This window comes from Portunus trituberculatus, chromosome 20, assembly GCF_017591435.1.
Source record: "Portunus trituberculatus isolate SZX2019 chromosome 20, ASM1759143v1, whole genome shotgun sequence".
NCBI classification, from domain to species: domain Eukaryota; kingdom Metazoa; phylum Arthropoda; class Malacostraca; order Decapoda; family Portunidae; genus Portunus; species Portunus trituberculatus.
In genome coordinates, this window is record NC_059274.1 from 6,395,001 (window position 1) to 6,422,198 (window position 27,198).

The 27,198-nt window shown below is 46.8% G+C and overlaps 1 protein-coding gene and 1 pseudogene across 1 annotated transcript in view; both read right to left on the reverse strand.

The window, feature by feature from the left end:
- The window catches only part of LOC123506493, an 11,211-nt pseudogene extending 8,226 nt beyond the window's left edge, over window positions 1-2,985 (reverse strand).
- Window positions 2,986-3,280: 295 nt separating this feature from the next.
- The window catches only part of LOC123506494 (centaurin-gamma-1A-like), a 227,936-nt gene continuing 204,018 nt past the window's right edge, over window positions 3,281-27,198 (reverse strand). Inside the window, exons 5-16 of the mRNA XM_045258624.1 lie at window positions 11,570-11,704; window positions 9,482-9,717; window positions 8,858-8,961; window positions 8,706-8,772; window positions 8,303-8,527; window positions 8,021-8,171; window positions 7,650-7,895; window positions 7,058-7,175; window positions 6,535-6,727; window positions 5,592-5,756; window positions 4,616-4,812; window positions 3,281-4,375 (exon numbers count right to left, since the gene is read on the reverse strand). Coding sequence (XP_045114559.1) covers window positions 4,348-4,375; window positions 4,616-4,812; window positions 5,592-5,756; window positions 6,535-6,727; window positions 7,058-7,175; window positions 7,650-7,895; window positions 8,021-8,171; window positions 8,303-8,527; window positions 8,706-8,772; window positions 8,858-8,961; window positions 9,482-9,717; window positions 11,570-11,704 — 1,865 coding nt within the window. The 3' untranslated portion in view covers window positions 3,281-4,347. The remainder of the gene's footprint in view (window positions 4,376-4,615; window positions 4,813-5,591; window positions 5,757-6,534; window positions 6,728-7,057; window positions 7,176-7,649; window positions 7,896-8,020; window positions 8,172-8,302; window positions 8,528-8,705; window positions 8,773-8,857; window positions 8,962-9,481; window positions 9,718-11,569; window positions 11,705-27,198) is intronic.

Genomic DNA, 27,198 nt, shown 5'->3' on the forward strand with positions numbered 1-27,198 from the left:
CCATTAATCTTCTGACCTCCATAGACCCTTCCTAATGTCAATAAAATCGCCTAATCAAACCCAAAAATCAAGGTAAAAGAATTGCGAGGAACCTTGATTTGTTCTCGCCAGCCACTCCACGAACAACGATGGAAAGTGGAAACATGTCGGGTGAAAACAAGGCGCTGTGTTGTTGCTGTGTTCGTCCATAAACTCTCAATCTATCTCTGTGGGCACTGTTGTCATTAAGATCTCCAGCACTGAATTACCGCCATGCACTCATTTATGGGCGATTTTGCTCGAGTCTAATCCCTTAATAAGGGTCTACGGTGTCAGAGATTAATGGCCAGTTTTCACTATTTTAATCCTCACATACGTTTGTGAAGCTGTACAAAATCATTGAGTAATAGCCAGAATAAATATGAAAACACGTCATGTTACTGCAGGGGTTAACACGGCGGGGAGAGGCGAGGCGATAGAGGCACCTTGCTTTGCTCCGGGCTATGTGTTTCCTACATATAATAGCTTCCCCTTGCTCAATAAGCGCTAAGAATAGGACACATTTCGCTATACGCTATTACTTGCAGTTTGTGTTGACAGACCAGGATAATAAAGAGGGACGCCAGAGATGAAACGTATACAGAACGGTGAAATAACGACACACACACACACACACACACACACACACACACACAGTCTGAGTCCTATCCGAAGATCTGTCTATGTGCTCTGAGCTTGTTCCGTAATGGGGAAGGCTGGCTGGGTGACTACCGGACGACCATAGTGAATCACACACACACACACACACACACACACACACACACACAGTCTCAGTCTTATCCGGACTACAGGGCAACCATAGTGAATTACACACACACACACACACACACACACACACACACACACACACGTTAAGTACCATGAAAGAAAATGACACACACACACACACACACACACCCCCACACAGCCACTTTCCCCTTCAACACCTTCCAGCTGGGAGCTGGGTGTCAGTGGTTCCAGCTGGTGGGCTCCCTCATAACGAAAGATAAGGCACACACACACACACACACACACACACACACACACACACACACAGTCTCAGTCCTATGCGAAGATCGCTCTATGAGCTCTGAGCTTGCTCCATAATGGGGAAGGCTGGCTGGGTGACTATCGGGCGACCATAGTGAATTACACACACACACACACACACACACACACACACACACACACACACACACACACACACACACACACACACACACAGCCACTTTCCCTTCCAACACCCTCCAGCTGGGAGCTGGGTGTCAGTGGTTCCAGCTGGTGGGCTCCTCACACGAAACACACACACACACACACACACACACACACACACACACACACACACACACACACACACACACACACACACACACACCACACACCTCGGGCCTGGAGCCAGGTATCGGCCTGGGTCCAGCCGGGGGTGGGGGGTCGGCCCTCCCTTGATGACGTCACATATATTCGTTACGCAAATCATTTTGAAAATGAGGATTCCCAAAAAGACAGCTGGACACGAATGTTATAAAAATTCTGACTCGTTATCAATCGAAACGAACTTCTAAAATACAAAAACATTGCCAAGAAAAGGAATAATAAAAATAGCTCAAAAATATACTAAATAAAGTATTAGAACTTCGACTTGCTTAAACACAATTTCAAAGCCCACCAATTTCATTCAACTGAATCGATAACGTTTTTCAAAAATTATGACTATCATTTCGATATATCAAAACCTGGCAACTCGCCCTATTAGAAAAATAATATTTAAAAATGACGTTGTTTACAATATTAACAGGACTACATATCATTCTTAAAGTCCACATCTTTAACTTCTCAGGAGCCTTGCACACTTTTCTCATGATAAACCATCTTTTGAAAACACAAACACTTCGCTACAACCTCAAATAAAAAATCACAGATAGCGGAGGTAAAAATTTGTGCGTATTTTGGCCCTCCCATTCAAGTCATAAACACCCTCTACATCACCGTACTTCACTCAACTCAAGCATGGAAGACACGTAAAACACTGCGAACTATCATTAGAAACCCTTAAAAGGCACTTGTGACTCGAAATAAATGAACTGAGACAAATATAAATAATATTGGAAGTCGAGCATCTGGGACCGGCATTTTGGGCGGGAGCTGGTGATGACGTCACAGCCCGGGGCTCGTGACGTCATGGGTAGGCCCGCTTCTTCTCACTGAGCCTCCATAGCACACAAATCAGATAATTGCGGATATATCTCAACAACTGACATGAAAGATTAGGCCTATGGGTCCACTTTGTGACCTGTCTGGCCTGTAATGAGTGAGAGATGAGGCAGATGATGGCTGAGAGAGAGGCGGCGGGTCAGGGGATCGGTTTGTTTACGTTTTTAAGATTTGAATTATTTGGTTTTTATAAGTATGTGCAGGTGTTAGTTCACTGATATGTTGTCCTGGAGGTTACCAACGTTAGGTTATGTCATGGCACCACCGTGAAATGAGGAGTTACACCAATATATTACTTACGTTAGCCAAAGACTGCTCGGCGGCGGCTGTCCGTGTCACTAGCAGGCACCCACACTCCACTGTCCACTTTGTGTTCTCAACCATGTTTAAATAGTTAACCTCTAATTACTGAGAGGTTACACACACAATATTCTCTTCGCTATTATAGATATCACTATTATCGGTATCTTCATCTCCACCACTCACTGTCCCTCACGGCCAGCGCCTTGTCCTGCCGAGTGCAGCGCGGCTCAAGGACTGGTGGGCAAGTTCGGATACCAGTACTGGTAATACCTGTACCAGCCTTAACGGTGCTGTACTGATAAAATTTTCCGTACTGATAAATAGCTGAAACGGTACTGAGCAAATTGTATACAGCGTGGAGGTGGCTCAAGGCGAGTGGTGATGGGTAAGACAGTAACATTGAGTCATTCTCACTCTCGGTACCGCTCCACTCTAGTACCAACTGGCTGCCATGGCGCGTCGGCGCGGTCTCGGTAGCTCGGCGAGATGCTTCTGTACTGGTACGACTGAATGTGCTTGTACCGTCTAGCGTCTGTGCCGGGACTCTGCTGATTTCTACCGCTAAGAATGAATCATGTGTCTTAAATAGTAAAATACAGCAGGTTTACCAGAACTTTCATGACAGGCATACTATGCCTCATTAATATGTAAAGTAATGCTAACCTTCACAAACATGTCAAGTAAGAAAATTTTCCTTTTTGAAAGAGGCAGGAAGAACAGAAAAGTATATATATATATATATATATATATATATATATTTATATATAATATATGTATGTACAAATTTACAGACAATAGCTAAGTAACAAATTTGTACACTAACAATATTCACAAAATGATTCTTTCTCAATGAATATGATATATGCATCAAATGATATCATGTTGCTGCTCACCCAGTACGTGTCATAACCTTCTAAGTGAACAGTAGAGACACAAATATACATGAAAGAACAATGAAGAACATGGCACAATGATGGAAGAAAATAACATCCAAGACACCAGTCAGAACAGTCATGGCAGAAAAGATGATGAGGATAACAACTGTCTTTTATCTGACATGCCAGCAAAATGAGCCATATCTTTTTTAACTCACTGGTAGCAAAGACTACTTGATAATGTGAGGTTCCTGTTAACTCATGTTTACTGACCATATATCTGTTTTTGACCACTGAGAACTGTGTCTGAGAATGTTCTTCCTCCAACAGGCCGGTGGAACACTTACACACCTTCCTGGTGTGTCTACAATAATATTATTACATGAACTTTGGCTTAATAATTTTGTATCTTGAGCAGGATACACTGTGACTAAACCAATACCATACATACATAAATCTACATTATAAATCTCACTCGCATTCAACCTTTGGTACAAGTAATCCTTCAAGACATCTTTATGTACAGGTGATGACAGTGGGAGGTGCAGGATGATGATGTGTACAAATGGTAGTATGGTGAGCACATCTCTTGTATAAACAATTTTGTAATAATCACCAATACTTTCAAAAAATATCTTAGTTTATGACATGCGTGCCTACGGTGAGGGCTGCAGATGTCCCACACACAAGAGATGGAACACCACACAGCACTCCCCAGCTGAGGGAGGATACTTCACTATCCAGTAGCTGACTCCTAGAGACTGGTGTGGCTGCCTCAGGATCCTCTAATACGGAGTGTGATCTGGGAGCCTACTTGGAATAGCAATGTGGGATATTTGGCGTAATTATTTCAGGAAGCACTTTCCTAAAGAGACTCACTACACACACAGGAATGAGAAAAGAAATGGACAGTTTTGAAAATGCCATTAGATGACTCTGACTATGAATGATGAAAAACCAAGATGAACCTTTAAAAAAAAAAAAAAAAAAAAAAAAAAAAAAAAACATTGTAATTTGTTAAGTCATAATGTGAACTCCATAAATATAAATCAAGACCAGGAATGTAGCATTAAACTTTAGATCACAATCATATGGTGAAATCTGAGACTGTCATGCATTCCACCTGCCTTAAGGGAAAAGTATGACTATCTCATATCACACTAGCTTGAAGTTTATCAAGATCTGGCTTTCGACTGATGGAGCCTTACCTCCGCGGAAGAGTAGAGGGCTGTGTGGTGGTGGTGGTGGAGTGGCTAAGAGCAGGGGTGTGAGGTGGCACCACCAGACTGGTGTCTGGACAACCATTCTGCAGCAACAGATCAATGACTTCCTTGTCTCCTGCCCTCCGGGCATAGAAGAGGATGGACCGTCCATCTGCATCAAGTGCCTTCACATTGGCATTGGACTGCAAACAGAATTCATTTTCAAACTTAAAAATCTAACAGGAACTTGTTTAAACATGAATGTATGTATGTATAACCAACATACATATATAATGATGACCAGGGGCATCACTAGGTTTTAAGAACAGCCCCCAGGAGGTTCACAGAATGCAAGTGCGTGATGTGCAAGTGAAAAATTTTTGCACTTCCAAAATCTTTTTGCTCACAACTTTTTGGCACTGAATTAAAATTACACAAACTATGAAGAAATACAAATGGTTGAAACTGGAAATTGAAGAAAGCTATAGTCATCTTTGGTAAGCATGAGATAACCCAAACACATAAGGACAGTGTTGCTGCATGGAAAAGCTCATCAGGCAACTTGCAAATTCCTGCATATTTATATTGAATTTGTCTGCACTTTTTGAAAAACAGAAAAAAAAAAAATACATAAAATAATTTGGGGGGCTTAAGAATATTTTAGGGGGGCTTCAGCCCCAAAGTAAACCTAACAATGCCCATGATAATGACATATTCATGAACCATAATTTCAAAATATACAGAAGGTATTCTAATCAGACTTTTATTTCTTATAATGTTCTTTAATTCTTGCATCATCGAAATGATTTTTTTTTTCTCCATAAACATGACCTACTAACAATATTAAGCCTTTCAAGCATAGATGATATATATATATATATATATATATATATATATATATATATATATATATATATATATATATATATATATATATATATATATATATATATATAGATATTTATGAACTTGAGCAACTTACCCAGAGAAGCAGCTGTACACAGGGTAAGGAGGGAAAGCCAGCAGCCAAGTGCAGTGCTGTCCTCATGTCTCGTGGAGGTGCCAGTGGATTATTGATGGTGTCGCCGGCATGGGGAAGCAGTGCCGAGAGTCGCTTGGTGTCTCCACGACACATACAGTCTACAATCTGCAAATAAAATACCAATACGTTTACAACTATAAATCAATAAAGACAAAGAAAAAAGTAATAATCCCAGAGATACTATCACCCATGAATCTGAAGTGATGGAGCAAATGTAGACAATAACTGATATTTAGCATTGATTTCATGGTCTTAGGAACCTCATGTGATGAATGATCTCTCTCTCTCTCTCTCTCTCTCTCTCTCTCTCTCTCTCTCTCTCTCTCTCTCTCTCTCTTCTACCAAGCTAAGTTAAAAAGCAAAGATAAAATATCAGGTCAATCTTTCCTGTACAAGCAGGGTTGAAAGTGGTGGGTGTGTTAACCACAGCGCATCCAGCAAAATGAAGAGAATAGATTTTGATGTGGCAGTAAAAGAAAACATATTGAGATGCTTCAATTATCAGGAGGATACAGATGAATATGATATGATAAGACCATATATGAAAGTATTATGTCAGAGGGTGAATATCTATAGCATGAAATTACATAATATTGGAAAGTTAGAGAGAGAAGGTGAAGAAATGAAAGATGTGGAACCTACTTGGATGAGAAATATGAAGCGGAGAGTGGATTCCACCTCATGTGAATTTTCAAGAACTTTGAATATTAAAAGTAAATATCCTGATACAGAGGATGAGGAAAAATTACTGCCTTAAATCACCGGGAATTATAATGAAAGGCATGCACTATGTAGATAGTACAAGATTTTGTGTATAGATTGCTAATCAATTGGAGTCAACAATACTTCTCAGTGCAATGGAGGCTATATTCATTAAACTCACTTGTTCATTCAGAGGGATGTTTGACTGAGGATGAGCCAAGAACTCTTTCCCCTCATACTTGACCCTGATCCAGCATTCCTTGTCTTCCCTGCTGGACCAAGGATTGGGTTTGGTTTGGCCTCGCAGATTCGCTTCCCACACATGGTTGCCAACTTCATTCCCAAGAGCCATCATGACTGAGACGGGGCCAGACCTATAACAAAAATTATAAAGGTACAGTACATAACTTTTGTGAACACTGCACACACGATGAACAAAAATATATTCCGACTGGAAAATCAATGCAAGTGTATAAATATTTTTAAAAATGCTGTACACCTAATACTTTTCATTGTGCCTTTATAAACTTATTTCCAGTACCACAACACTTAATGTAAGTAGCAAGAATGATCACTCTTTTTAAAAGATCAAACATTCACATCACATAAAACAATTATTCACATAAATGTACAGAAGACTCCATTACTGAAAGATGAATGAGGAAACACTTATTAGAGACAACACAAGTCAGAGTCACACTTACGGCCACTCATCAAGGTCCAGCGACCGGACTTTGGATATATGCGAGCCCAGGTTCCTGTGGATGCCGGAGCACTCAATACACATGAGCACCCCGAGGTTGATACTGGCCCACTCAGGATCTGTGAGGGCAAGGAAGGTGAGATTGAGAAACCAGTGTTGGGTTGCTTCATCCAACAAGTATGTTTACTTTCTTCTTGAAACATTATCTGAAGTATTTACCTTAATCCCCAAAATAGGGTGACTATTTAATTTCTATTTGTCACATGTATCAATCAAGGTGCAATCAAAGAGCAAAGAAAATATAGATAAATAAATATGAATGAAAATCAGTGATGACTAAATGGCAAGTGGGCACCAGTTCTTCCATAAATCCTGATTATCTGGGCTTGATGTGGTAACAATTGTGTTGGTGACTACGCCTTTGAAGGAACTGATATCAAATATATACAGATCGAAGAACATATAAAAATATTAATCCCACAATGATAACATTGCCAGCTTCTTATTTACATAAAAAACCTTTTCAACAAATATTGACAAAAAACTAAATCCACCAGTTACACCAGTGAAGTAGTTTTCCCCAATACACTTACTGGGGGCATCACAGTCAACACAGTTCAGGTTCCCAGGGACTTGGTTCTTGATGGTAATGATGGCTTGGGGATCAATGGGGTGGGCTTGGCGGGTCCGGCTCTTATTGGACTCATTGCCCTGAAGGGAGCACAAAATCTGCTGCTCAATGACTGTCACCCACTCATCTCGCTCCTCCTGACTTGCTGCCTCAAAGTGCCACTGCTTGTTGTCCAGTGACACAAGGCTGAATTCATACCCATCAGAGTCTGCAATGAAAGAATTCTTACTTATAAGATTAAAGAACATGTGACAAGCAGGTAAAGGTAGACACATCTTAGAAAAGAGGAAAAAAACTCAGAACGACAAAACCACAACCAGAATGTCACGTTACCTTCACACTCCGCATTCTTGTTTCCAGTGCTCTTCATTCTTCTGTGTCGCTTTTTGACATTGGGCGTTTCAATCTTGGAAGAGATGCTGCTGGAATCAATGCCGTTGACTCTTGCTGGATCCTGGAGCGTCTCATAGGACATGAGAGTCACCTGTACAGGAATGGCAAAACATTTCAGTTTTCAGTTGAACCTCTAAAGTTTTGGATATGAGCCTATTATATAGACAGATAGTTTTATATTTAAAAAAGGAAGTAAGAAATGGGACTACCAAATATATTTACCTTGTCTTTGTTTGACTGTGTGGGTCCAGTGAGAGATGCTCGGCCAGCGAGGGGCGGGCCCGGGGTGCCTGTGGGGTTAATGCTGAGGGTGTTCAGATCTGAGGCAAGGGGATCACTGCCACTGCTGCCTCCTACCACCTTGGAACCACGTGGCTTCATGCCGGGAACCTTCACGGTGGTGTACTGGAGTGAGATTTCTTTCCCATGCACATCTTCCATGTAGTTCTGCAAAATATAAAGAAATGAATTAGCTGTACCAAGATACATTTTTTTGCTAAATCACTATTTTCCTCCTATAGGTAATGGGGAATCATATTCTACATGTTATGTAAACAAAGTGTATGATAAACAAGTACAATGCATGTGCATTGGCCATGACTACTGCACTGGACAGACTACATACAATACTTGCTGCTGAATTACATTGGTCAGTAAAATGCACATTTGCATTCTGCATTGCTGACACTAAGCTAGAACACACTACACACAGAACTGGCAGGTGTTCATTGCAGGGAGGCAAATGTACTAGAGCAGTCAGCTGGTACAAGACTTAGCTAAGAGAGAATATGTAGTACCTCCTCAGGCACTTGAAGTTGAGGTTCAGGTGTTCTTGACCGGAATGGCAGTTTTTGGCTTGATGATTTGGCAAGTGCTTGTAACTGTGAGGTAGCCATTAGTAAACTGTATGTGCATTCAATACTGTACGAGTCATAAGTATTCTTCATTGTTGCACCGATTCTAAATTCAATATCCATTCAGAAATTAACTTTAACTGCCTCATGTTTCGTTGTTTTGTTTCCTACTGGAACATACCAGTGCATATGAATGTGAGACATCTAGTTGTAAAGATATAATATACAGTACTCTCTCTCATCAGTAACTTTAGAAACTCTAGATGCACAAAGAAATAAAACTGATGTGTGAATGCTATAACTACTTGATGCAAATGCCTCATAGTAGTTTTATGAATACATATATATTGTTAAACATTATTAGAGTCCAATCTAAAGGAGCTTTCTTTTCTGTATATACAAGACTATATACAGTATTTCATTTAGTCATTAGAGTAAGATCACACTTGTATCAAAGACTGAAAAGGAAAGGAAAGGATGAGCAAGTATACATCATAGAACCAATAAACTTAAACTCTTACAGGATGACCACCTGAATCAAGCTTACCTTAGTGATGGTGTTGGTATAAACATGACTAGGTGAGGAACCAGAGATAGGCGGTGTGATCTGCTGGCCTGAGGTAAGTTGGGGTGTGAGGGGCGTGGGGATGTTGGAGTATGGGGCGGGGGTGTAACCGTTATTGGTGGGGGCGTAGCGAAGCAGGTGAGTCGGGGTGCCGGGCCGGGAATTGTTGGGTGTCAGACCCTGTTGACTTAGACGCTGTGCCACAATCTTGGAACACGCTGTGGGTGGAATTAAGATGGTCAGGATGATGAAATAATAAGGAAAGTATCAAGCATACATTATATTTTAGCAAGGTTAGAATAAAAGGACCTGGAAGTGAAAGTACTAAACCATGATGCTAAATGATTCAATAAAATGATCACCAGAAAAATATAATATGATACTATGTATGGAAAGTGTCTAGCTTACAGAACACTTAAGCAATGGGAACAAAAACAATAGAAATCATAAAGTAAAAGAAATTAATTGTAATGCCAAATGACTCAGCACCACCTTGGAAATACTAAACTGACATAAAAAATAAGTGACACAAGTAAGGAGAGCAGAATTAAAATATATGAAGTCTGTAGAAGTGGAAAGGAATGTCAAGGGATGTGACCAGGAAATATTTGGGCTGGTGACAAGGCAATGAAAATAGACTGGTAACTCATGGGTGAGGTTAAGCACTTTGGAGGAGAAGAAGAAGAAGAAGAAGAAGAAGAAGAAAAAGAAGAAGAAGAAGAGGAGGAGGAGGAGGAGGAGGAGGAGGAGGAGGAGGAGGAGGAGGAGGAGGAGGAGGAGGAGGAGGAGGAGGAGGAGGGAGGAGGAGGAGGAGGAGGAGAAGAAGAAGAAGAAGAAGAAGAAGAAGAAGAAGAAGAAGAAGAGGAAGAAGAAGAAGAAGAAGAAGAAGGAGTAGGAGAAGGAGAAGAAGAAGAAGAAGAAGAAGAAGAAGAAGAAGAAGAAGAAGAAGAAGAAGAAGAAGAAGAAGAAGAAGAAGAAGAAGAAGAAGAAGAAGAAGAAGAAGAAGAAGAAGAAGAAGAAGAAGAAGAAGAAGAAGAAGAAGAAGAAGAAGAAGAAGAAGAAGAAGAAGAAGAAGAAGAAGAAGAAGAAGAAGCTGGATATTCTAACAGGTATGAATATGTGGAAGGTATGAGTGTGAAACCATTGATCTGTGCTATATCTATGTAATGATCTGTACTATAATTTTGTAGCGTAGGGATCATCTGGTACAGTGGAACCATGCGTGCTTTGGAGTCCGAGTGGTCTCCAAGCGCACGGGTTCGAATCCTGTCCACGGTCCGAGTGTAGGTTGGGCTTCCTCACTCGGGGCAACGGTTTCCCAACGGGTGGGCTTTGAGATAGGAGGTACCCCAAAAAAGTATCCCCTTTAGCCCATAAATTCCCGTGAAAAGCCCACATGGTAGAAAAAAAAAATAAATAAATAAATAAAAAAATGAATGAAGACTGGTTCAAAAGTACACAGACTCAATAGATAACTCTGGGAAGGAAGGGGCGTGAAAGTAATGATGTGTACTATATTTATGTAATGAATGCACTTTTTCCTTCCCCCAAGACTGGTTCAACTCCTTCAGTACTATGACACGTTTCCATATCTATTCTGCTTACTGTTTGGAGATTCTATATGGCTTCAAAAACTTACGTGAGGATTTAAATAGTGAAGACTCTGCTTATCAATCTTCTGACTTCCACAAACCCTTCCTAATGGGAGTAAAATCGTCTAATCATAACCAAAACTCGTGGTAAAACTAAAATCCTTGTACTGAAAGGGGTTAAAAGCATTTACGTATCCAAGGCTGTGTTCTTCCCCAATGATGGTACAAAAAACAACGTAAACAATAAAAAAGAAGGAAGAAAAAAACATTCCAGAAAACAATAACCTCGAGAATCTGGGAAAGCTGTGATAGTGAAGCGCAAGATACGAGACAGGGTTCAGAGAGGCAGGCTTCCCTTGCTACCCTGCCCTGAGCGTCATGTTCGCGTGCGTGTGGGGCGTGTCTGTAGGGGTGAAGGGGAGGGAAGTAGAGGGAAGGGGCGGGGAAGGGCGGAGGGAAGGAAAAGGCGTGTTCTCACCATCATGGAACACTCGCTCCACATTGAGACCGTAGGTGGCGCAAGTCTCGTAGTAGGAGCACCTCTTCAGATCGGAGGCCAGCTTGCGCGCGCGGCCGTCGTCGATTACACGGGGGTTGTTCTCACTGATGCCATCTGTTAGGAAGAAATGGACATTACAACATCTGAACAAGAACACTAGTCAGGAGTTTCTATACTATAGAAATAAAAAAGTGCACTGAATATTGAAGTTAACATGAAAATCTGGCATAATGTAAAAATAAAATTAGACATAACATAGAACAAACAGACGAACAAACAGACAAATATGTTGGTGGGATGTATGATGCACAGCAGACATGAGAGCACGTGATGTGAAGACAACGGAACAAAAATATAAAGCAAGAAAAATGTAACCACAGAAAAAAACATCATGAAATAAGAGTGGAGAAAAAGAGGAAGAGGGAAAAAATCAGTTAGGGTAGAAGTATGGCGTAGTGGTTGGCTACCGGGAAAAACGACGCAGAAACATAGTAAACTGTAAAAATAGAAGACCACGGGACCGAAATCAAAACGGCGGCGCATACACGAGAAGGTCAGGGTGTGTGTGGGTGGGGGGGCGGTAGGTGAGGTCATATTTCACGGGCTTATGACGGTGGATATTTTCAGTAGAGGCGTCAAAACTTGTATATGGGAGGGACTTAGGGGAGGCAATCACGCTGGCAGGGTATGGACGGGGGGCAGGAGGGAACCAACACGAGTTTTACGGCGCCAATGGATAAAACTGAAAAATATTTTGTGTAAGCTTATGAGGATGGAGGGCGGCCTGTCAGCACGACCCTCCCGCCAGCCTCCCTCATCTCCTCCCGTCTGGCGTCGCTTTTGGATATTTTTTTATTTCTTTATGTCTTCACGTCCCCCATTATCAGCAGTAATGACATTTCGGGGACATTAACTCGATCCCCCTGCCAGATGTCCCCAGCTGATTACGCTCACTTATTGCCTTCACTTATATCATTAATGCATTTCCTCAACATACACATTTAAGCTGCTGATGTTTATTCATTAGATCGCAGTGTAGTGGTGTTGGTATGTTATATAGCGAAGTTAAGCAGATGCAGTGAAAGTACAAGGTGTTTCAGAGTGTCTGGTATAGCCACGAGTCACTCGCCCCAACCATCTTTCCCTCTCCCCCTCTCACAGTTTCATCTCCCTTCCAAAGAGCCATTATTCCTTCCCTCCCATTCCCTTGGTGCTTCCATAACTCTCGCCCCCTCCGCCCCCTCGAGGAGCAAGGAGGGAGAGTGGAGGGTTGTGGATCCAGGGGCAAGAAGGGTGTCGGGCTCAACTTCAAAAACCGAGTGACAACAATGAAACGTGTCGCGATGAGAGGGTTGCAGGGCTCCCACCGAGACTGCGGCAGGATGAGCGTTGCCTAAGACGACGGAGTAAGTACGAGTAGACAGACATCATCAGAGAAAAGGGAGAGAAAGACAGTGTGAGAGAGAAGAACAACAACAGACAGCAACATCTCAAGAGCATTCCGCCCCCTTTCATCCCGCAGCCGCCACTCAGACCACGATGCATGGGATCAACCCTGCCTCTCATCCCTCCCTTCCTCCCTCCCCGCAGCGCGATAACACACCCTCAGCCTTCCCAACCACGCCATGCCAGCAGCGAATTAAACACAGCCTTCCTCACAGCACGATCAAACATACAATTCCACGAACTTGGGAAGCCAGACGCGCGTGTGTCGAGAAGCAGAGTTGCAGAAACAAGCTTACTAAACGTCACGAGCCATAAAACCACCCAAACACGGCCCAGACCAGTGTGCGGCGTGTGAAGGGATGAAGGGAGGGAGGGTGGGAGCGAGGGAGCATCGTGACACCACCTTCTCCCCTTCCTCCACACCCCTTCCCCTCCCCTCCTTCCGCCGTCACCCTTCCTGCAACCTTTATTCTACTTGGTTACAGATCTCTTCGCTCCATCGAGGCGGCGCTCTTCCCACCCCTCTCAACGCCCTCCTCTCCGCTCCCTCCTCCCTCAGTTCATACACTTATATCGATCTCAAACACGGTCTCGGCGGTGTTGAGTACCGAGGGCCATGGCTTGAGGGGCGGCCTTCCAGTCACGTGACCAGCATAACTATAAGCTGCTGCCTACACTCAAACAAGGAGACGGCTGGGACGGCTGAGGGAGGAAAATGTGGTAACGAGGTGCGAACAACAGGGAAGGGAGAGGGATGTGCTCAATCTGACGCTGTGTATTTGCATCGTGGGGGAAAACAAGATCAAACAACTAACCAAACAAAACAAAGGGGAGAGGATCGTGTGTAGGAAGGAGGAGGAGGAGGAGGAGGAGGAGGAGGAGGAGGAGGAGGAGGAGGAGGAGGAGGAGGAGGAGGAGGAAGCTGCGAGGGGCCCAGGGGCACTTCCGGACGGACAGAGCCCGGCGCTCCGCCAGCCCAGCGGGAAACACCCACCCCTCATCCTGCTCCTCCCGCCCACCTCCCCGCCGCTCAAGAATTGAATGGCGCTAACTTTTTTGCCTGGCATGTCACTGCAATGTCAGCTTACGCCGAGAAAACACGGAAGATGTGCAAAAAACTCTCAACTCTTGGCGACAACGAAACCCCACGAATCAATCTCTCTCTCTCTCTCCATGGTGGGCGGTGTCGGAAGCAGCGTGTGGGGTTGTGGGCGAGGCAACGTGCTGGCTGGGCCTCAGGTCAGGTTACAATCGGCCAGCTCTCTCATTCCTACTCATGCCAACCCGCACTGACCTCTCTCTCTCTCTCTCTCTCTCTCTCTCTACTATATTTGAATGCGTTTATCTTTCTAAACCCTTTTACCTCAAGTAGTTTGCCTCCCAAGAGTCAATGAGTCTGTTACACACACACACACACACACACACACACACACACACACACACACACACACACACACACACACACACACACACACACACCTTCTAACTTTCACAAAACCCACCGAGGAAGAACAGGTGATAAAAAAGATGGGCTGGTGAGTCAGAAGCGACCCGGCAAGGAGGGACGGGAAGAAAATAGCTTTGTTTATTGGTTCAACCTGGTGTTACGGGCAGCCAGGCGCATCTCGATAAACCGTGGCCGTGCACTTCCTTCCGCCTTATCTCCTAACACGTCTTGGGAACACGAGAAGAAAACGAGAAGGAAAAAGAAAGAAACGAAGGGCGGGTCTCAGTTTTCTTGTCGCTACACCGGTTTAGAAAGCAATCAACCCGCGTCTGGAGTTAAAGATACTCAAGATACGCTGCATTCCGCATCCAAAATAAACATTTAATTATTTTCTTACTAAGTTACAACAACGTGTTGGCGACTGACGGGGTATTTTGCTCCTGTCTGAATGAATTTCCACATTGCTGGGAAAGAAGATGAAAATGAACTCGCATATTTACGCAGACAGATAAATTGAGCGAAGGAATGTAAACTCGAACTTATTCTTGCTGTGTGTGTGTGTGTAATATCATCTCAGTAAGTCTTCCTTCCGCTCTGGCCTGGCCGTCCTGTCCTACCTTTCGTCTCCCCCCCTCCCACTCCTTCCGCCTTGAGGCATGAACCAAGGTCGTCTCTCCCATAAACCGTCCTCGCTCTGACCCTTGGAGACAAAGTCAGGTCACTCAGGTCCTGATAAGCTCGCCCTGCACCACCATGCTTCACCCCGCGCCGCTCTGCACCCTACATACCAACATTCTAGACCTTCCTACACTCTACACTTCACCGTTTACAGGAAAAAAGAACCGGTATCACGATGTTCAGACGCCCGTGGACGAACAAGGGCAAGGCTGTGACTCAACTGCACCAGCACACCCGTATTATCTTAACGATTTAGTATAAACGTGGCAGTGATGAGGCGGCGGCGGCGGAGGAGGCGCAAGCTTACCCATGATGTTGACTCGGGCTGACTCCTTCAGAAAGGGGATCTTCATTGGGCCAGAGAAACACTTTATAGCGAACCTCTTCCTCCAGCGTCGTCTCCTGATGGTGGTGTCACAGCCTCTCACGGTTCGGTAGCACTAGAGGGCAGAACACAAACAAGCACAGCGCGGGGCTCAGTCACTGCTCGCGCGTTCAGAGAAAGACTACAGCTTCCGTTCCCGCCTTGAACCGACGACCAACTGAGGCGCCTCGTTTACAGCGAGTCGCGGCGGAGGGGAGGGAGGAGTGGGGAGAGGGAGAGACACCGCCAGCCTCCCGCGACTTCCCCCACCCCCCATCCTCACTCCCCAGTCCTCCCGACCCACTGGCTGGCCGCGGTAAATACGGAGTAGTGACTAACCTACTGGAAACATCAGGGCCTCATCACGAGCCATTTCCTTCCCTGATGACCCTTATGGCTTCCCCGTCATGCTCTCCTCGCACAAGACAATAACAAAGACACAACACCTGCGGACACTAAATATAGGACACCACCACCTCCCGCGCCCGTCAGGTGAAGCAGCAAGGGTATTCCTGAGCCCCGCGTGAGGTGCTCTTGGTGTTGGGATGGACCGGGAAGGAGGACCACTGGCAACACCTGCTGTAGTCACGGTGGTGGTGCAAGTGCGTGGGTGCGGGGATTAAAGGGTTCAGTGGGCGTGCTTGTGCGTGTAACTGGGCGTGGGAGTAAGTGTAGGTATCGTGGTGAGGTGTGGGTGGCAGGCGGGCGGGCACTCCTATCATCACAGAGCCTCGTGCCTGCCAGCGTGGTGGTGACGTGTTTCCACGGCAAACTTGGCAAGCCAGACCTGCCGCCTTCTCGATCCCACCTTTCGTCATGGACACGTCGTGGCAGGCGTGTGGGCGAGAGTGGGCGGCCCAAACAAGATGCGCCGCCAGGAGAGAGAAGAACACACAATGAATCGTCACGTGAACAACACCACAAACAAAGAAAACGGTGATTGGGACGCGTCTGTGGCCTAATAAAGGACGCCATGTGCATAATAATAGTAATAATAAAGATGATAATAATAATGATAGATCCAAAACACCACAACGAGCGGGCCATCACTCTCCACACACCACCTGTCAACTTGATAACGGACTCCGGCCCTCACACACGCCGCCGAGACTCAGGCAAAAGAAAAACAACAATAAAACCAATATTCATACTTTTTTCCTCTCTCTCCTTCCCTCCCCCCACAACCTGCGTCAAGCCACTACGTCATGAGCCACTCACCCCCACCCCTCCTTCTTTCCTTCCTCCCCATGGCCATCCACCTTAATAATAATAATAATAATAATAATAATAATAATAATAATAATAATAATAATAAAATAATAATAGTGAATAATCAGCGTTATCTCCACGTGCGGGCTGATGTGGTGTATTTGCTTTGGCGATAAGTATCAGGTGTGGGCGTTAGTGATTAAAAGATTACAGGTGAACGCATGTAGAGTAGTGAGATAGTCAACACATTTGCTTTGGTGAGTTATTTGTTTAACTCTAATCAATACAGGATACAGGATGGTGAGGTACAGGTGTGCAGGGGAAGCACCGGAAAGTACTGGTTACAGGTATGTGTAATTACGAGTGCTACATAGAGGGTTACAGGTAAGGGGGACCAGGTGGGGGCAACAGGTAGGTAAATACGGGACCTCCAAGGCACGTCACGCACTAAATCAGCCCCCAACACACAAGTAACACACGCAACATTGACACTCCAGCACGCTGCGCACGCAACGCCAAACGTCACTTGCTCAAGGATAGCAACAGTGAAGGAGCAAAAAAATGTGTATGTGAGTACGTGTTTGTTTGAATGTGTACTTAAGCCACGGTGGGGTAATAGGTGTTTGCCTTTACAGCTAGTATTACTGTTGTTGTTGTTGTTGCAGCTATCATTGTTGTTGTTGTTGATGTACCACCACCACCACCACCACCACCACCACCACCACCACCACCACCACCACCACCTCCTCCTCCTCCTCCTCCTCCTCCTACTACTACTACTACTACTACTACTACTACTACTACTACTGCTGCTGCTGCTGCTGCTGCTGCTGCAAATATCAGATGTCATTGTGTTCGTTGCATGTTGAAGTCAAATGAACGAAGGACTAATGTCATATTTCTCTCTAGTTTCCCACTTCATTACCTTCCCCCCCTTTCTCTCTCTCTCTCTCTCTCTCTCTCTCTCTCTCTCTCTCTCTGCCCATGCAGGAAGGAAGAGCGGTCGTCCATCAATCTCGGTAACACATGCCACTCCGATGTGTAATGGTTCACCTGGGGGCGGGGCCGACACAAGGACGAGAGGCAGGCAGTCATAGAATACATTAAAACAATCCACACTTTCTCGCTTTAGACTCACATTTTCCAGTGGGCGGAGTGGGAAGGTATGGAGTACGAGGAAGAGGCGGAGCTGATGTAACAGTAGCTAGTGGTTACTTTTAACTGGCCGCACCTTACCGCGATACGCACACACGATACCACAGAACAGTCTTATCTTATCCACGGGTGGCGGGGACACGATAACGATAGCCCCCGATCCTTAACAATGGCCAATGACTGACTGACTGACTGACTGAATGCCTCACACACGACACGGTACAAGATAATACAGTGACAGTCATGGTAAGCGAATGAAATGGCACGTGAGTTCAAACCCCCAACCTCCCCACGCCCTCGTCTTCCCTTACTTCTTCCCCTCCGACACATACCTTCCTTCCTTCAGGCCTTCGATAACGGGGATATTACTGCGACGCCCCCCTCCTCCCCCCACCCGTCTACGTGAAGGGTACAGGTGCAGGGTAAAGGAAAGGTGCGATATGAAGCCCCACGGTGAGTGTTTTATGTAGGGTGAAGTGAGTGAGAGGGGGAAAAAGTGGATAAAACTTTCATGTGTGTGTGTGGTTTACTTTCTCTGTCTCGTCTCATTGCTCTCTCTCTCTCTCTCTCTCTCTCTCTCTCTCTCTCTCTCTCTCTCTCTCTGTCTGTCTTTGCGTTTCTGGTATGTTTCCGACTGCTGCCTCACTTCCTGCAGTACTGAGTGACAGACTGTTTCCTTGACTCACTCCAACACACACACACACACACACACACACACACACACACACACACACACACACACACACACACACACACACACACACACACACAACCTCAGTCCTTAACGTCACGGCCATAATTACGTAGCGTTACCCAAGAGATTATAAGGAAAGGGAAAAATAGTCTAAGTTTCCAACACACTCGATAAACCGACAGTGAAGGGAATAATTCTTCTCGTGGGTTTTTTTTCAATCAGGGAAAGAAGATTGTAGGAGATTAAGAAAGGAGTATAAAGAAGAATAGGAAGAACAGCAACAGCAATAACAACAGCAACAGCAACAACAACAACAAAAGCACATTAAAGTATATAAACACCGCGTCAAGATTCCTTAAGTATGGCTCTTGATGTAGGTGGTTTACGAGGTTCAATGTACAGCTGCGATAAACTACGAATACAAAAGATAGTTGACAGCAGGCAATACAGTGACGCGGGTTTGGTTAAATAAGGTGAGACTGTAGAATTAATTGATTGATTCGTTGATTGGTTGAAGTTAGGCGCCGCAACTACCAGGGTCATATGGCGCCGAAACCAAACCGTAAAATGATAAAAACTAAGACTAAAAAAAAAACTAAAATGATCTAAACACCATTAAAACTGTAGTAGCGAGGAGTCTATAGTGAATCACAGGTAAAAATGGAGAACAGGTCGGTGGTGAGGGCGCAGGAAGGCAGCCATTACCCAGTTTCGACACATCAGGATCCTTCAGGCATCAGTGAGTGCGTTGTGTCTGTCTGTATGTCCGTCTGTCTCGTGATTCAGCTCCCGTGAAATTATGAGCTGGGTTACTGTGTGATGAAGTTCCATAATACCACCACCATTGCTACCACCATTACTACTGCTGCTACTACTACTATTGCTACTATCGTCATGATACCACACCTTCCACCGCAACCAGCAGTCTCCACAACAAAACCACCTCTCAGTTATCATCACTTCCATCACTGTGGTGGAATGTAACATTTACGAACACACACACACACACACACACACACACACACACACACACACACACACACACACACACTAAATGGCCATCATAGAACCAAGTCATGTGAAATGAATCTCTCTCTCTCTCTCTCTCTCTCTCTCTCTCTCTCTCTCTGTGTGTGTGTGTGTGTGTGTGTGTGTGTGTGTGTGTGTGTGTGTGTGTGTGTGTGTGTGTGTGTGCCGGTGCGAGTGGAAGAGGGTAGACGGCGGCAGCGGCGGCGGTGGCGGCGGCAGAATAATTAGTGAGCGTCGATCACACACACTGCCTGGCACAAGGGTCCCACTCCACTCCCTCCACACGCTCCCTCCTTTCCACGCCTTCCCTTCCATTTCTTCATGTTTCCCCCACCTCTTCTTCCCTTCTTTCCTTCTTGAACATTCTCACCAAGTGTCGAGCAATAATATTCTTCTCAACATCCTCATCCTGTCTGGTCTTCATGTATTCATTCCTATTCCTCATCTTATACCATCGTTGCTTTCCTCTCCTTTCCTCCTTCACTCCACCTCCGTCTATGTCCTTCACTTTGCCAATTCACCAAATCTATCTTTACCCCATATCACGATCACAATATATCCTGAATCTCCCCCTCAGTAGGAAAAGGTAAGCATGAAAAAGTGAAGGAAATTAACACTGGGCGGGGCATCATGAACGAGCTGAAGGGCGTTGTCATGAGTGAAAGTCAGCAAGGCTTTCTTCTTTAGTGTTGGTGGCGCCGGGGATCCAAACATGGCCAGCCCCTTCACTCCTTCACCGCGATGCCCTCAGGTCCGTGTAGTCCTTGCGCCTTGCTGGCTGGCTGGGGCGTCACCGAGGGCAAGGTAAAAACAGACCCAGCAAAGCGTGTCCCAAGGGCGTGTTTCGTGTGCGTGCAGTTCATCTTCGCCACTCATTGGGCGACACTCGAGATTGGAGGAGAGTGAGAGAGCGAGTAAAGGGAGTGAGAAAGAGGGCGAGAAGGAGTGGATGGAGAGAAAGAGAGCGAGAGGAAGGTATGGAGGGGAAAACAGGGCCAACGTGGAGACAAAAGTGAGGCAAGGTGATCCAGGGGAGGTAACGGTCACCCCTATTGCTCTCTCTCTCTCTCTCTCTCTCTCTCTCTCTCTCTCTCTCTCTCTCTCTCTCTCTCTATGCTTCACCACCAGTCCTTCGGTCTCTACATCTTGAAGGATAAAAATAGCATTGCCGATTGTGCCGAGAGGGAAGGATCGAGTTCTGAGGGCAAGGCGGAGGTAACACAAAACGAGAATATAAATTACCCACATACTCCACCACTGTTATCCCTCCTTGCCCTCACTCACTGGGCAAGCCGACGAGGACCCATGTGCGTCTCTCTCTCTCCCTCTCCCTCTCTCTCTCTCTCTCTCTCTCTCTCTCTCTCTCTCTCTCTCTCTCTCTCTCTCTCTCTCTCTCTCTCTCTCTCTCTCTCCAGCAGGTCACAACAAACACACCTGCGGCCCAGTGTGTGTTTACCTCCGAGGCTCCCCTGAAGCAGACAAACAGGTAAGGGTAAGCAGCCTGACTCCCTTGCATCATCAACTACCTCTCCTTATCTACACTCACATCTACACATCTCCCCGGGGCCTTCGTTGCTGTGAGGTTGTTGCTCCCTCGCGCCGGGTCCTGCAGGCTCCGGCCACGTTGCGGACCTGGCGGTGCTACATGTATCACTCGTCAAAGCAAGGCAGAGCAGGAGGCGTGCAGACTCTCACGACCTGAGATAAAGTCATTCCCCAGGCAGGCCCTACGAGTCCCCTCTGGCCAGCCCTGGAGGGACCATGTTCGCGCCCTGCCAAATAGCCCTATAAACCGAGACCCTCACCATTCCTATCGTGGCGCTCCCTGGCACCGGCTTCCACGCCTCGCCTGCCTGCACCCTTGCACCACGCCCACCTCCAGCACGAAGGGGAAGGTACTGGTAATGGCGTGGCGTGTGAGGGCGGCACGGAGGGCGGGAAGCTTGAGGCGGCAACACCTTCATTAAGTTTCCTTGACGACGATTTTCAGCTCATTATGCCGCTCACCATCTCCACCTCTCACCGCCGCCACACATCCCTCCTCCGCCTATCCACAATCCTCTCCAAGCGTCTAGGGTCCGGTGCTCGCCGCGGCGCCGCACAGCCAGGCAGTACTCGGCAATGGAGAAAGGTGAGACATGTGGGGCAAGGCAGCCATTGTCCCGTAGGTAGGGTAGGAGGCCTACCCTCAGATAAGACCGGCCTAGTTCTCAAGCATCCTATAGAAAAAAATGATCTAGTGGGGATCATTTGCTTGGGAGGAGATGATATCAAGGTGGCCAGACAGCTCACAATGGCTGCCGTAATAAGGGCGGCCGGGGCATCAACACCACACCAGCGCCGCCACTATGGGCCACAATGCTGGATCACCCGGCAAAGCAGGAGCCCAGGCGCCAAAGGCACGTAGCACTGTCATGGCCCGTGGGTGTCCCAGGGACGAGGGGCCCAGGTGGCGGCTGGCCTAGACCTCCGGCTCAAGAGATTTGCACACAGGCTCAATGGGCGAGGCTGGAAGGCATGGGAGGGGAGTGCCCGGCCCCAGACAGCCGCCACAAGAGGACCGTCTCGCTGGGGCATAAAGGCGTCTGCTTTCCATCTCGAACGTCGACCACCGACTGATCCACTAATAATACTATACATAATGCATCCCTGTCGGCTCCCGGCAGGCTAGTAACGATAGTGACGGGCTGGAGGAGCACGTGTAGCGCCGCCCAAAGGCTCCTCCAACCACGCGGAAGCTCACTGAAAAACGTAAACACGAACCTTTCTCCAGCAACTAGAGCATTACACCGCCGGCAAGAAGAAAAAAAAAAAAAAAAAAAAAAAAAAAAAAATATCGTCCGTAAAAAATTTCTTTGTTCCGTGGGACTCAGGGTACGGGGGCCATTGTGGCGCGAGGGTCCCGGGGTCCTGGCGGGGAAATGAAAGGGTGGGGGTGTGCAGGAGCGCCCACGAGGTCGCTAAGATGAAGGCGTCACAACATCCGCTGTTACCAAGTTCGGTCCTGGGCCTCCACCCCCGCGGGGCGACGGGCGGGCATCAGCCTCAGGACACCCCGAGATGGTTCACATCAGTCCTGAAAGTTTGACTCGCCAACGGTCGGCCCGGGGGGCTGCGGGGATAGGGGAGGGTGGGCAAGGGACAAGAGGCACCGCCGCCGAGGCGCATGACGCGTGTTCCTGTGGCACGCGCGTGTATGTACCGGCCTGAGGCAGATGCGGCGCGAGGAGGAAAGAGGGAGGAGGCGGGGGTTGTAGGGGAGGAGGGAATGGGCAACAAAAGGTGTCTGGGAGCCGCCGAGTCTTGTGAAAAGCTCTCACTCACACGTTCTTCTGCCTCGCTGCCGCCCCGCCAACAATGCAGCCAGGAAGGCGGGCGACTCCACACCTAAACCAATACTGCGTCGCTCTGTGTCAACACGACAGCCTCGTCACTGCACACACACACACACACACACACACACACACACACACACACACACACACACACCCACGCCACCTCGAGGGCAGCGGCACCAGGCCTCGGGGTAATCACTGATCAGCGACGTGCCTCTCAAGACTGCATATTTACTCCCACCAACGGAAGCAGCGGATCAGCGGGACGCACCGCTGGAAATCTTGCCCCCATCGTTTGTTGAAGAATTTTACTCAAGGTGTGTGTGTGTGTGTGTGTGTGTGTGTGTGTGTGTGTGTGTGTGTGTGTGCAAGGGATGCCCCACGTGGCCGTAACTTGCCCCTATACGCGCTGTCTTGTCATCTCTCTCTCTCTCTCTCTCTCTCTCTCTCTCTCTCTCTCTCTGTCCCATCACTCAGTTTTTCGGAGCCACAAAAACGCGTATCGAGTGTCCAAGGGGTGGCGGAGGTCAAGGCGGCGGCGGGGAACAATAGGGGCGGCGCGGGCGGCGGGTGTGGCTATAATGCACACTGTTGTCATCAATCACGCGACATTGTGACCGCCAGCCTCGCGCCATGATACCGGTAACCTGCCCCACCACACCCCACCACACGCCCCACACACCTCACCGCCATGATACTCCGCACCCCACCACGTTCCGGCCTCACCCAAAAAAACACCCAGCGGTGCCATGAGCATCTTACATCACGCCGCCCTACAGAAGCACCAGTTCCTCCCCGTTCAGCACAAACCCACAACCTAGATACTGTCCTGTCCACCTCCCGTCCCCCTCCCCAACACACGCCTTACATTCCGTACCTCCCAGCCCTATACATACACTAAATCCTGCCCTATTTCTGCCACACCACTGATTCTGTTAAGCTTACAAATACTCTCTCTCTCTCTCTCTCTCTCTCTCTCTCTCTCTCTCTCTCTCTCTCTCTCTCTCTCTCTCTCTCTCTCTCTCTCTCTCTCTCTCTCTCTCTCTCTATCTATCTATCTCTTTTCTTTCCCTTTCTCCATCTACCGTGCAAAATTAAGGTTATATAGTTACATCAGTACACTCAAGATCAGTCGTTACAAATGAATGAGTCAGTTTACATATTCCAGTCAGTCAAGTAAGCCAGTCAGTAGGTCAGTCAACTCATTTATATTCATGAACGGGATAAGAAGAGCCGAATGGAGAGGGAGGGGCAGAAAAAAATCCTTTAGGTAAGAGTACAATACAATACAAACGAGAGCAGGACCTATCAAGTATTTTTTTCCCTCCTCCCACAGCCCAGCGTAGGGACAGCAAGCCTCTTCACGACAAGATATTCAGTCCGGACACACAACGACGGTACTGGAGACCTAATACGCCACTCGTCCGAAACTTCTTGCTCTCTATCGCCAACTTTTATTTCCATCAAGTTATAACAAGTTACGCCACGTTAATTCCGGTTCAAATTCCATGAAAAAAAAAAATAATAAAATGGTACACGAGTTTTGGTACGGGCCAGGAGGAAGCGTGATGTCCCAAATGTCCCCTAGTAGTCCAGAATGTCGAGGTCTTGAGGCTCCGGGATTGCGAGGGAGAGAGAGGGAGAGGGGTGAAGGGGGAGAGATACAGCGGGAGAGGGGAAGTAGGATGGTCACAGCTTTACAAGAACTTTATGCCTTGTATGGCCGGCGGCACTATAGTAGCCAACCCTCCCCTGCCTTCTCACACACACACACACACACACACACACACACACACACAAATCAGAGCATGAATAATTGGTTGGCAGAGCGTGTAGTGCCTTACCCTTGGACCTCGCTATGACAGGAGGAGGAGGAGGAGGAGGAGGAGGAGGAGGAGGAGGAGGAGGAGGAGGAGGAGGAGGAGGAGGAGGAGGAGGAAGCCAGTTTCGTCAGTTACGCAATAATAAAGGTCGCTTGGGGCTTCCGGTTTCAGTTTAGCAAGAACGTTGGGCGTGTTCCTGGGGCGGGGCGGGGCAGGAGCAGCGGCGCCTCTCCCGTGCAGGCTGGTCATCGGCATCCCGGCGCCACGGAGGCTTTAGAAGGGCGCTGCGGGATGAACGGGGCAGGGGGGTTGCGGGGGACACTGGGGTTGAGGGGCAGGGATGTGCTGTAAATCTATGGTCCCGCCCTAGTGTCAGAGGGTGCCGCGCCTCCTGCACATTTTGGGGGCTGACTGCGAGGGTCCAGCCTAAATGGCATGTAAGTCCTCCTCTTCCTCTTCCTCTTCCTCTTCTAACTACTGCTGTTATCTTCCCTTCACTGTCACTTGTCGGTTCCAGTATAGCATCACCTCTCTTCGTGTAATACAACTGTTGTGCACCTCTTCCTTCCCATCCTTCTCATTCCTTAACTGCTACAGCCTGCCATTCACTGCCATGCTCCTCTTCTTCCTCTTCCTTCTCCTCAAACTAATGTTACAGCCTCCAATTCCCTGTCATGCTCCTCTTCTTCCTCTTCCTTCTCTCTCAACACAAATATTACTGTCTCCCATTCATTGCCATCTGTCGCCCCTAACCTGGCATCATCTCTCGCCTCGTGTACTACCACTCACAACGCCTCCAGGTCGGGAAAGCCACTCGAAATAATGGTTTTATGACAGTTAATCTTCGGGCAACTGGTGGCTTCCGGGTAAAGGAGATTGACAAAAAGCGGAACCTACATCCAGGGGCAGGAAAGAACCTGGGATGGTGTGTGTGTGTGTGTGTGTGTGTGTGTGTGTGTGTGTGTGTGTGTGTGTGTGTGTGTGTGTGTGTGTGTGTGTGTGTGTGTGTGTGTGTGTGTGTGTGTGTGTGTGTGTGTGTGTGTGTGTGTGTGTGTGTACTCCTTTTGCAATGATGAACAATGGGAACAACAATATCATGACAAAATTAAGTAGAATAATAATAATAGAAAAAAAAAAAACTCGACAATTTTAAGCTGCAATTTCTTCTCCGTAACTCAAGATGTGGAAGAGTGATTATATGTGACATGAACACGATATTAGAATGGCAAAAGTAATGTTTGGAGGGGAAAGAAATCTCTGAGGAGAGAGAGAGAGAGAGAGAGAGAGAGAGAGAGAGAGAGAGAGAGAGAGAGAGAGAGAGAGAGAGAGAGAGCAAGCAGTGGGATAAAGGGAAGGGGAGGTGAAACGCGTGTAAGCATCCTCGAGTTACCTAATGTGTTATCGTGTATCTAGAAGTGTGTGTGTGTGTGTGTGTGTGTGTGTGTGTGTGTGTGTGTGTGTGTGTGTGTGTGTGTGTGTGTGTGTGTGTGTGTGTGTGTGTGTGTGTGTGTGTGGACGGTTTCCCACTTAACGAAGGCGCGTTGGGTGGAGCTGGTGGAAGTGAGGGCACCGTTAGAACCAAGGCAGATTTCTACTACCTGATCGTCGCAATGTCTCGCTTAATTCTCAGTCCACATCCTCACACCTTTCTGCAACCTCTTCTTTTAACTGGCTCTGGAGAAAGTTGATTTACGAGTGCTTTTCTCATTTTTTCCCATGATTCTGGCGGTAGTTTAACAAGGATGCTGCATAACTTAACCTCTTCAGTACCATGACGCGTTTCCATATTCATTCTACACAGCTATAGAAACTTATGTGGGGTTTGAAATAGAGAAGACTGATCGTACACAAATTTCAAGGTAAAAATGTAGCCCAGTACTGAAGGAATTAATGGGAAAACTATCTGAGGTTAGTGAATATAGTCGAAAACCCAAAATATAGACAAGGAGGAAGAGGTAAATGTGAACGCCCTCAGTTGGCTTCCTCCCACTACTTGTCTTCCTCACTGTGACCTCTTTTCCTCTCTCTCCTCCACACTCCACCCCCCAAACAAACTGCCTACCGTCCCCATTCCTCCCCGCCTCCTGTTTCTCGTTATGCAGAAGGGGAAGAGAAGTAAAGGTTAGGTTAGGTGTATACTGACCCGCCCCAATGCCGCGGCTCACGTTACACACACACACACACACACACACACACACACACACACACACACACACACACACACAAGCAGCTCCTTCAGTATGTTAATCCCCTGAAAACATGAGTGACCACTGTTCGTTTAATCTACTGAAGACGGATTTATTTTTCCTCTTCAGTAAGTCTCTCTCTCTCTCTCTCTCTCTCTCTCTCTCTCTCTCTCTCTCTCTCTCTCTGTGTATATATTCACTGGAAACTCAGGCCGGGCTTCAAACCAAGGATAATGCCACAG